Genomic DNA, 12255 nt, shown 5'->3' with positions numbered 1-12255 from the left:
GAAAACCTGCCAAAACTCAAGGAAGAGAATGTGCTTCACAGAGAAGAAACTGGAGAATCTGCATAAGTCAGAAATCAGTCTGCTTCGTACGGCTGCCTTGCTGCAGCACAGGAGAAACAGGGAAGTCTTTGGTTCCTGTGCATTTTCTTGAATATCACAGGCACAGGAGGGCAAACCTGGTAAAGGCAGCAAGCTGTGTGCTCTCTTCCCTCCTCATCTTCCACACTCCATCCCAGGCTGCCCTCTTAGGAGAAACGCCACTTGAGGTGACAATCGGTAAGGACTCTCAAGCTGAAACCCTACAGACATCCGCATCCGTTGCTGTCCACAAAGGCACAGGCATATTTCCCATATGTGCCCCCTCTCCTCACACACTGGACTTTCACTCCATTCAGTTTCACTGCGTACTTTCAGGAACAGCTCATCAGCCTTTCTAGAAAACCTTCTCAGAGAGCTGACTCTGGGCTCGCTTCTCAACTCCCCTGTACCTTCCCAAGCCACGAAATACTTCACACCTTCCATGAACCAACAGAAATTCTGGGAGTCAGATCATACTCTTTTCATACTTCTAATTTCCTTCCCTCTCTAGCAGCTCTAGTACAGCAGCTACACGATGCAATACCCCTCCTTGGAACTTCACTGAAATCCTCATCTTAAACATTCTTCTCACGTGCTCAACCCAAACCAGCTTCATGGTTTCTTGCAGTCTGATGGACTACCCAAGCACATACACACAGGGATGTGCAGGTATGTTTTCGAGTCAGGGTGTCTTTAGGGAGCACATGGTGAAGAGATTTAATCTGCCTGCATCAGGGAAAGATCCATTACTCCTACAAGGTAAGCTGTCAGTAATGCCACACATCATACTATCCACATATCATCACATATTCCAATCTAGCACATTTTCAGAGGATTCTTAAAACTTCTATGAAGATCATTCCTATACACTGTAGCTTATCTTAATTAATAAGCTCTTTAATATCAAAGTCAGCTAGAACTTCCATTTCGCAGTTCCAGTTGGAGATGTCTAACAAGGGCCTGTGGACACTCGATATTTTCTGAAAACCAGGCTGGTGTGCAGCATCTTGCACGGGACAAATTCTTATTCAAATTTTTAGGCAGCATCAAAAACCAACACTTATTTCTGAAAATCTGGGTCTAGAAACGTAACTGTGCGAGATTCAAAGGGAAGGAGAAATATGCAATATAGCAACAGCGAAATGAACAAATAAACACAGTCCTTCATCTCAAAAAATAACCTGGAAGAGCATCTCAACCTCAAATCATCAGCATTTCAAAGTGAGATGCTTTCAGTTTTGAACACTGGAAAGTAACACTGAGCAACTGGTGAAACAGAGTAGCTTTGTTCCTACTGACAGAGAACAACTTGTTCTAACTCCCAGGTAAGTAAGATTATTTTAAAGAATATACCATTAGAATTGGGTAGAATTAGTGTTTGGACTATGCTAGTGGGGGTATGAGAAAAGCTGCAAGGAGACAACAGGAACAGTGCTTTGCAAAATTGATTTAAAAATCAAAAGCTGCTAGATCGAATGGTGGAATGGTTTGCAAAGCTAAAATAAGAATTGGAGAAACAGATGAGAATAGATGCCAGAGCAGTGCTCGAAGCAAACGCAACTGACATATTAGATAAGGTATGTACACAGTGTACATCTGGACAGGCATCGGGAACACAGGCATTTCCCGCAACAAAGGGTTAAGGTTATATTTCTTTTTTAGATCATGTGGAGCCCTCTGACTTTGAAATGTTTTCCAGGCTCTGGGAATGAAAACAGTTTTTCTCATCTCTCCAAGTGTCCAGTCCAAAGCCCACTGAGGAATATGGAATTTTCTGTGTTGACTTCACCACGCTTTGAACTAGAGCCCGTTGGAGAGTTAGGATCTCTGCCAATGGATACCTCAAGGGAAAAGAGCCTGCTGCATCCACAAGGCAAAGGAGCTGTGCAGTGTGGCTCCCTTCCTAAATGAACTCTGCTTAGCAACTATTTTTCTCTTCCCTCTTATCACATAATGGGAAACTTATATTTGAGAACACTTAGAGCAACGCATCCTATGTTCTCTAGGGATGCCAGAGTGTACACCAAAAATTACTGGGGACTTAATTTAATCTAGGAAGCATTCTCTTGCAACAAAATAAATCTGGCCAGCATTTACAACTGCTTTCTCAAAGTATAGGATGACACCAAAGAGTGCAAGAGCACTGTAAGTGCATGCCGTTTTTTATCACATGGACTCTGAAAAGATTGGAATCAGACCTTCCTGGTGTGGTGGATTAGAATAAATGTCAGACTCAGGAGCAAGGGATGCTTTTCTCCTTCTGTGAAACAGGCATACGTTGTATTCCTCCAGCTTCCTTCCTGTTCAAGGCACTCACTGACCTTGGCTGCTGTCATCTATCCCCTAGTTCTCTGTTTTTCTGTGAGAAAACCAAAGTTTGAAATAGGTTGTTTACTAGTTAAATGGTATAGAACAAAAAAAACATAATACCCTCCCACCAAAGTACTATGGGAAAGCCAGAGGCTGAGATCAGCCACTTGCAAAGCCCCAGAAAACCTGAAACAAATTTCCTCTGCGAAAGCACCTGTTTCTATTTCATTAGCTTTCTGTTCAGGTGCTAAGAGCAGTAAGCACATGCTATTATTTTCTTCTTCAAGATCCCTAGCTGCCTATGATTAACTTCCACAATGCATTCAGTCAGGGTCCCAGGGCTAAACATGCTAACTAAACTCCTTTCTTCTGCGAACATAATCTAAAGCCGCTAGGCAGCCTTCTACAAGATCCTGTACAGCATCCTCTCTAAGACCTGCTCCTAGAACAAATTAAGCAGCCTGCTCGATCTTGCTCCCACTGGAGACACAGAACATTTAACTTCATGGGGTGAAATAAGAGAAATGCTCTAATGTAAATTTAACAGTATCCTTCAGACATTTTACTAACAGTATTATTGAGCTGAAAAGCTCTTCTCTGGCGCCTTGGAGATTTCCATGATGCAGCGAGGGGAACACAGTACTACATGGCAGCTTGCAGAGTGAAGTTTCAGCTGTCATTGTTACCAATACAGCACTGTGTTCCTTTACAGGGTAACACCACTTCTAAGAGTTTAACACAGGAGAGAAGTTACTCCACAAAATATGAACTGAGATGTCACTGTATTGCTCAGAGAGGCACCACCTGATTACTGGCACCTAGTAGAACTAAAGCTAGTAACTTACGCTTGCAATATTCCTATGGTAAGTGTCTGTATGGCCAGCTGGGTAATAAGGCTCTGGCTTCCTTTACCAGTGAAGCTATAGTAATGAAACTGCAGTAACAATGCTATTTTTCTCTGAGATTACTTCGGTTTGATCTGAAATGGAGTCCCAGCACCTAACTTGTTCTTCTAGAGTTCTCTCACTAACTGGTGGTTGAACACAGCGTGGTTTCCAAGTTACAAATGACTGTGGTATTATCCTGCTGGATACGCTACGGCAAGCAACCTAGCAGATTTACTCGGACAGATGTGTGAGAATAACTCAGGTTAAGGTTTTACACACACACGTTTGTCATGATGTCTTATAAAATATATGGAGGAAAAAAACACCACATATTTGGGATGAGTTAAACATATTTTGGCAAGAAGAGCAGTTTTGTGAGCTTTTGTATTAACTTCCCAGCTTTTCTTGAGTGCCAGCATAGTCCACATTGACTTAAAACCATTTCGTGGCAGGTCTCCTGTTGGTAGAGCCTGGTTTGAGGCAAACACGGAATCCTCTTCAGAAATAACTCAGGCCTCTTTGAAAACATCTTGCAATTTTCATGTGGGAATAAAATCGCAGATGAATTTGGTTTGTATAGATGGACAATGGTTATTTATTTGGTTGTAGTCCCAGATGTAATCAAAATTATGGAAAAGCTTTCTTTCAAACTAAGAGCTTAGGTTGGTTGTGGAAGAGGAGCAAGGGGATTTTTAAAGTGATCGAGTGCATCTGTGGCATTCTTTGTTCTCTTCCCCACTTCTGTCCACCTCTTGCTGTGTGTCTCAGGTCTCAAAGTACTTGTAAATCTGGGCGACGTACTGCATCACGCTCTGCCAGTCTGGCCGGTCTGTGTACATCATCTCACTGAGCTCCTGCATAGGAGAAATTGTCGAGATTTAGTCAGGCACCACCACTGTATCACTTGGTCTTCTGAGCAGCTGTGGTTATTGAACACTGCTGCTTCCACACCAGAGCATCTTAAAGCCACATACAATATAGAGGCCCACAGGAGCAATCTACTGGCCTACTGCAATTGTAAAACTCATGCCAAAGAACAAACACGAGTTAAACGACCATATGTAGTGTACATCCTGAAAAGACCTCTTCCATCTGTAATCAAAGATTAATTTTCTATGTAATTTCATTTTATTTAAATTACTGCTTCTTTGCATGTCTTTGGTTCTGTAATTTAGCTCATGAACCCTGTAATATTTCCTCCTTCATATTAATCTTATATTTCTTGCCATACTGTCGATTTCAGCAAATGTTTTTTAAACAGCTTAACAAGAAAATTATCCTTCTGTTTCTTAAAACACTAAAACAAAAGGGAAAAAAAAAATGATCTAACAGGCAGATATAGGGCTCTGCCCATGAAAACAGGAGTCATCTTCTAGAATAAGCTTCCGAGGGGAAGACATAATCGATACTGTCATTTCAATACCAGATGATCTCCAGAGGTTACTTCAAATTATATCAATTTTATGATTCTACAAATTTAATCTGCTGGAAGTTCTCAGAACAGTGTGAAGTTTCAGAGATGATGGTGCAGGCCTTCCCTAGGACCACATGAACATTTCAGGGCAATTTGACTGACTGGACACGTGACAACAAAGGTTTTGGAATGGTGCAGGCAACAATTCCTCCCTTGTTTATCATAGGTTACTCACCAGGCTGGGTTTGATGCCTACACTTTCAGCAGCTTGAAATGCTAACAGCAGATTCCTCTTCTGTAAAAATAAAACAAAGGTTCAAAAAGGTTATCAAAGTATGATTCCTGAATCCTATCTTGCATCTGGCTAATCAAGGAGTTTAAATGAGCAGGTGTATTTCAAAACTGAAGAACACTAGATTCTATATTTTCACATAGACAAACAGCTAGATCTAGGTCCTAGGTTAAGAAAAGCTAGGAACATGAGGTGCAATAAATCTTCTGTCCAACTAAAGCTCAGGGTTCTAAGCGTGTTTTGTCATAGTTCACAAATTCTTTTCAGAATGATTTCCTTAAGAAGCTGCCAAACTCAAAATATTTTTTTTTTCTGTGACTATGGCATTCCCCCACTTTTTTTTTTTTTTTTTTTTTTTTGTATTAGTGAGGTATACTTACAAAGAACCTCTTTGTCCTTGAACAGCTCATCCACTTTTCCCAAGCTACAGTCCTGCTTTTCACAAATAGGTTCTTGTGAAATGAACTAAACGGGGCAAAAACCCACAGCCACTCTGAGCTTGTCTTTATCACGAGTGAGAGGTGCTAACTAATATATGAGGCATTCCTATACATAGCATAACACAGCATTCCCATACACGGCATAATTAATATTGTAATAGATACTAACTGTCTGAAGTAAAACCAGTAAATAGTTTTCACCTGTTTGTGAGGTTCTTAGTAACCTACCTGAATGTACTGACATGGTTTGACTTTTCTGTCCAAGTAGTTCAATAAATGACCTGTCTACCAAGTGAACCAGCACTTGAATTTGTGCTGCCTACCTCAAAAAGAAATGCAAGGCAGATCTAAAATCATCACAAAATTAGACTTATTAAGTTTGATTGGTAAGCCATTGGTTGTCATACATCGAAACTGAAACCTGACTGAAGAACCTGTAGCATCAATATAGACAGTGAGTCAAGTCTTTCACTACTCCTCTGCCTGTGGTATTTGTTAAAGAGGAAATGAAGCCACCCCCAGAAAGCCGTGTTCTTAGGACAGTCAGAGCAGTAGGAAACATCTGATGCAGCCTTTCAAAAGCGATGCTGTCTTGATATTGATATGCAGCAGTCACTAGACTCAGACTCTCTATTCAATAGTCCGTGCATTTCTCTCTAGAAGCTCACTGTTGGTTTCCTTCCCTTTTAATCCAGTCTGCTTGCTGAGTTCTTAAAAGGCACTCGCCTCTTCCTGTTTCCACCTTTTTGTTCTGAATGAATCAATACCAAGATCTTGCAGCACTGCATCTGTACCACATGCTCATCAAAATGGATAACGTTCACTGTGAATTCCACAGGTTGTTCAGGAAAAGGTATACTGAAACTTACTTTATCCTGGCTGTTGAGCTCCTGGTAAGGAATATGTGCAGGCAAATACGTGTGCAGCAGAGCACAGAAGGCGAGCCCATCACTCCAGCTGCTGCTGAAGTTGGTAATATCAATATTCTGAAAGAGGAAAACACAAACCACAGTCCTGAATAGTGATACATGACAAAAACCAAAACCAAAACAAAAAGCACAAACCTGCAAACACCAGTTTTTATGCAATCATGGAATGAAAACTCAGCAGTATTAAAGGAACATAGGTTTAAATTTTCCATTCTCCCCTTCTTTTCATGGCAAGTAAAAAGACACCAAGTAGTATGGAAAGTTTCAAAATCCTGGACAAGGGATTATTAAGAAGTCAAATGTTTTTCACACTAGGCCCCAAACGGGGAGATGCTCTCCAATGCCTTCTAGATGGTGAGAAACACATGTGCAGCACATGCTGCACCTGCAGCTCTCCTTTGCTGGCAAGAGAAAGGATTTTATCTGCTCCCTTTCAATCACAGCACAGCAGAAATACAATTCCTCCAGCACTTAGAACAAAGCAATTGATACTTAAAAATGGTATTTTCTAATCATTTCCATGCTGCCTTGTCTTAGCACGTCTGAGGGATGGACTTGCAGAACAATGTGGTAGTGTAATCTGCTTCAAGTGCCATCCAGACATGGGCCTGGACAACCTGCTCTAGGTATCCCTGCTCAAGCACATGGGTAGGACCAGATGACCTCCAGAGGTCCTTTCTGACTTCAACCATTCTGTAATTTTGTGTATTTGACCAGTGTTACCTTTCTGATACTACACAGCAGATTACGTGTTTTAAAGAGAATGTGTAATCAACATTTATGACCTGATCCAGCCCCTTACCAAAAGCCAAATTGGACTGGTAAAAACCTAGTACTCAAGACCTAAATAATGCACTTATTTGTACGACAGGGAGGCTTAAACTTGGCAACACCAACAGCTGAACGGGCAGCTTTCCAAGAGCTGGGCATACGTGCCTGATTTGCACAGTCACTTGCATGAATGCATGTTTGCATTCTCCTATTGCTCATCAATGCAGCATCTTTCATTTGCACATCACGCAGAACTTAAAAAAAAAAAAAAAAAAAAAGCAGATAAAGAAAGGGAAGTTTGAGATACAGAATTTAACTGCAAGTTTAAATGGTCAAAAACGTCTTCTCTTCCCTTGTCACCAGATGGTGGGATTCTTTGCTAGTCCCCAAACTCACTGCAAGGGTGCATGCAGGTGTACAGAGAAAATCCAGTTTTCCTACTCAAGAAAACTGAAGGATTTTTAAATTATTTACTGGCTAGAGTGAGGTTCAAAACATGATATAGTTGGTAGGTGGATTAGAGTGATGACAGGAACAGAAAGGGATGTTTCAAAGTCAGCCAATCTAAAAAGAACACGTTAAAATACAAAGAGCACGGGGATACAGACTGCAGCCAGGGCTCTCCACAGGGATGCTGTGAGGCCGAGCTGTGGTTCGGCATGCACTTGTGGCCCAGCTCTGGTTCTGTGAAAGAGAAGTGAGCCTTCTGCCTTCCCCGTACACACGGATGTAGCCATGCCAGCATGCTCAGGCTTTTTTGTGGCTACGCTTTGGTGCTCTAGTTCCAAATACCGGCTAAAAACAAAACACCAAACTAAGGGGCAGTGGCTGGAATCGCAACAGCTCCAAATGCTCGCTGCAGAGCACAGACGGCTCCAGGACACGACAGTACCGCACCGTCCCTCGTGCTGTGGCAGGGATGGAGCTGCCCTCACACCACTCGTTAGCTGTACCTTCAGGGTGCTGCATTTCAGCTCTCCCTCTGCCACTTAACCTCCTTTATTTAGCTATTTTCCAGTTTCTTTCAAGATTCCCCAAAAGCTTTTGCTGCATCTGGTACCAAATCTCATGCAGGTGCACTAAAAGCCAGGCAGGAAGTGTTTCAGCACATGCTCTTCACTCATGCCTCATTGACTGGTTGTCCAATGTGGACTTTGTCCGGCCAGCCAGGATCTCAGATTAGTAATAAATGTCTACAATAAAATAGGACTCAAGCTGAAAAAGTACAGAATATTTCAGGGTAAAATATTCTGGCTGTAATAAACTGACAAATATAACGAGGTTAGAAAACAGGCCACGAGCAGGGGTCATGGCTGCACTGTGCTAGCACCACCCTGCATTTTAGGCTCTAAACATCCGTCAGTGGAGATAAAAGTACTTGAATACCATCACAAGAAAAAAGTATTTTACTCTGAACACCGTCTTGGCCTGAGCCATAAATTTGCACCAGGAAGTCACGTTTCAGATTAAAAAAGTGACTTACTGTTTATCAATCTTCAGCTGGTGAGAAAGAATTGACAGCCACATCACCGAAGTGTTGAATTTACTGAGGGCAATAAATTTTAATAGCAAATCGCCTATCAGCAAATGCCAATATTCTGATTTTATACCGTATAATAAAAATGAAAATGGAGGAGTTTTAACTCGCTCTGCCAAAGGCCATAGAGGCAGGAACAAATAAATAAAAAGATATCAGGTTTGTGTGGGAACGTTACATCCCATCCTCATTTTCGTGATGCTATGATGAGACATAGCATACAAAGCTGCTCCACCCTACAGTACTTCACCATCAGCTTGATAATTTTACACATCCTTGTGGTCTTAACTATACCTAAAACCTCTCTCCTCTTCCCATGTAACAATACCTAGAGAAGTGCTAAAATCAGCAGTAAAATGAGAACGAGGTCCAAAAATCCTCATGTCTCCAACAGCATTGTCCAGCCAGTTATCTTCAGTAATTCTTGGATCTGTGTCTTACAAACAAGCAAGAGAACAAAGATCGGGTTCTGCTGACAACATTTAAACCACGGATGAAATCTACGGCAAAGCGGTATGGGAAAATGAACACAAATCTGAATTTTTGTCCTAAATGAAAAGCCAAAATAAATGTAAATGCAGAGTCAAAATGAGTATCTGAAGGCTCAGCTCAGCTGTTCAGTTAATAACACAACAATACACACTTAGGCATAACCAAAAGTACCTCATTGCCATTCTCACATCCAAAAAGCATCAGTGAGTTGTGTTTTTTCCCCTATACAAAAGTATTTCCATTTCATACATGCCCCTCTGGCATTCCACCTTTGATTCTGTGTTAACTACTTTTCATTTTGGGATATAAGGATATGGCAAATGAAAAGTGATCTTTGGTGTTTGGCTACACTGAAGCTTTATTTGCAATACCCCCCCCACTACACCACACCGAAAGGCATTAACTCAAACGATTTCTCAGATCATCACTGGCTCCACTGAAGCCATTAAAAAAAGGAAAACAATTTAGGGAACAAACACCTTGGAAACTATTCACTACTCCTGATTATTTTGGCAGCGGAACCCATCCCAGCGTTTCTGCCACACCTCTCTACTCCTCAGCACACAACCCATGGATATGCAAGAGCTATTTGTGTACATGGTGGTTGTTAATGTACACTTCCAAACCGCAGGATGGAGAGCCTGGTGATTTCTTTCTCACTCCGTGTGAAATCCTACAGCAGAAATCCTACTCCAAGCTCTGAAAAAATGCACGTGGCTTCTCATGATAGACCTAAAAGTTAAACCTTGTAGGACAGAACACGTTAGGAAGAAGATGCAACATCACAGTGTGCACAGAATGAATGCAGGAAGAAACAGGAAAATGGAACAGGTGCTACGGATTGAGTTATAGTGCTCAGAAGTCAGGATGAAAAATTTGCCACCTTATGGCCATAGCATATCTGGTGTCACCAGCGTCCCAGTCCTTAGCATGCCATCAGTGGCTTCACACTGCTAAAGGCATTTACACCAGAGATCAACTCCTGACCCATGGGCCAAGGGTGCTGAGCAGCTCAAGTCTGCACCACTCAGGGTTACAGAATCTTTTGGAGCAGACACACCATACCCGTGTTACGCAGCACCGGACCTGGGTCTTCTGCGGTGTTCCTATGAAAGTCATGTTTTAGGTGTTGAAAACCTGTGAAGAATGTGAAAGTCTCACTGCAGGCCACAAGAGGTGTGGTTGTCATAGAAAGATGACATAAGAATTTTTGCGTGCCCTGTGGAGTAGCAAAAAGGAGTGTGGAAAGATTTGAGAGTACAACGTTTCAGCTGTCTGAAAGTACCGGAGTACTTGTATGGTTCCTTTCTATGCATAGTAAAGTATCCGACATTAAGCAAAGTTAAAAATAATAATAATCCATGTTATTTAGAGAGCAAATACATTATCTATAACATTAGTGACAGGCCCAGTCTAAAAAGACACTGAACACCTGCAAGTCATTAACCTCAGCCCCCTCCCCAGGAACAGGACCTTTGCTTGCAGATAACAGCGCTGAGAGCACCGCGGTGAAGGCCCACAGGGAAATCCGTGTGATCTGTTCTCACTAAAAACAACTTCTTGTTTACCCGAGGAAAAAACAACCACCCCGTTAGATTTCGCTAGATCTTTGACTCCGAGCCTTCAGCACAAAGCAACAACGACATCGCGGGCTCTTCGTTAAAACACCGACCCCAGATCTTCCTGCTCGGCAGACGTTCCTGCGCCTGCAGCAGCGGCTCTCTGAGTCGTAATTTTCTCTTGTAAGACCCAGAATTATAAATTACAGACATGAGTCAGCTTGAAGCCAGGCTGGAAGGAGCTCTGTGGAAGAAAGCCTGCAGTAACTACACCCTTAGCATCATTCTCCCCCTCCCTCCCCAGCACACAGAGTGCCTCTCAGAGTCACTGCTACAGGGCAGCACGCTGGGAACACGCTGGAGTGGCTCATCGTTGGGTTTCAGGCCACAGAGAATAGGAACTTTAACAGTGAAGAGAGAACTAGTTAAAATACATATAGAGAATAATAGAATAAGCAGAATATACAGCATAAGGAGAACCAAAGGGAATTGCCTTGTTTTTAAGAGCAGCTCCCTGAAACCAGCTCAGCTTCAAGTTTTTAAGCTTTAAGACCCACATGTTCCGCACAGAGCAGAAGCCTTACACTTCAGCGGTTTTTAGTGGTTATATTTAGACACAGGTGTCTGGACAGGAACCTCTTTCACGAGCTACATCTCTGCAAAGCTGAACGCTGACCTTTCTAGCGTAAAATCTGATCGAGGTACCTTGAAAGGCAACTCCCCAGGAGTACCTCCACCCATCCATCTACAACAATAGCCGTGTGAAACTGCTAATCTCATTTGGGTTCATCACACCCTAATTGGTGGGGGACGTGTTGGTGGGCCACAGCCAGAGAGGTTCTAGCAGAGGAAGCATGTAAACTGCGAGCTCTGGCTGGGCAAGTGGTAAATCCTTCCTAGGAAGTAACACAAGAGAAGAAGGGGTCCCGTTAGCACGACCTAACCTGAGCAAACAAAACACTCCAGTTCATCTGAAATGCTCCGCCAAAGATATGAAGCATTTGGGCAATCTGCTGGAAATGTGGGTGAATTAGAAGTGTGGTTGGGTCCAGTTAAGATGGATGAAAGGCATGAATGCCTGAAATTAACGACTGCCTGGATTCTTGCGTAATTACAGGGTGCACCCAGATGACTTGGACAATTGCACTCAGCTATTTTCAATGGGTAGCGTCAAGTCTAAAGCGATTTGCATATCACATTTAGCCAATCTATTACCAGGAAACTTTCCGAATTCGCTTACAAACCTTTTTCTCTGAAATGGCAGACAAAATAAACTAATGTCTCTTGATTTAAAAAAAAAATAAATCCAGAATAATTTGTGGAACAGCAATACTGTTTATTGTATAGAGATTAAGTGGCTAGCCAAGATTGGGAAGGAAGCCAAATGACCTTCTATCCTCCAGGCTATATTAATATCCCCAGTTCAAATGGTTTGGGCAGCTGCAGTCTCCATAACGATTGTTTTTAACCTCTCTTTGAAATTTTGTGCTTCTATCCCCACCATCCGTATTTCTAACACTTCTGCCAGACAGCGTCATGCATCTTA

The 12255-nt window shown here is 42.2% G+C and overlaps 1 protein-coding gene across 1 annotated transcript in view; it reads right to left on the bottom strand.

Moving 5' to 3' along the window:
- Positions 1-4009: 4009 nt before the first annotated feature.
- The window catches only part of SPECC1 (sperm antigen with calponin homology and coiled-coil domains 1), a 79319-nt gene continuing 71073 nt past the window's right edge, over positions 4010-12255 (bottom strand). The window contains exons 13-15 of the mRNA XM_084299367.1: positions 6291-6407; positions 4925-4984; positions 4010-4129 (exon numbers count right to left, since the gene is read on the bottom strand). Of these exons, the coding sequence (XP_084155493.1) occupies positions 4040-4129; positions 4925-4984; positions 6291-6407 (267 nt within the window). The 3' untranslated portion in view covers positions 4010-4039. The remainder of the gene's footprint in view (positions 4130-4924; positions 4985-6290; positions 6408-12255) is intronic.

Source organism: Netta rufina, assembly GCF_964035555.1.
Source record: "Netta rufina genome assembly, chromosome: 21".
Classification (NCBI taxonomy): Eukaryota; Metazoa; Chordata; class Aves; order Anseriformes; family Anatidae; genus Netta; species Netta rufina.
The sequence above is the reverse complement of the archived record's forward strand: the minus strand, read 5'-3'. Positions and strand labels throughout refer to the sequence as shown.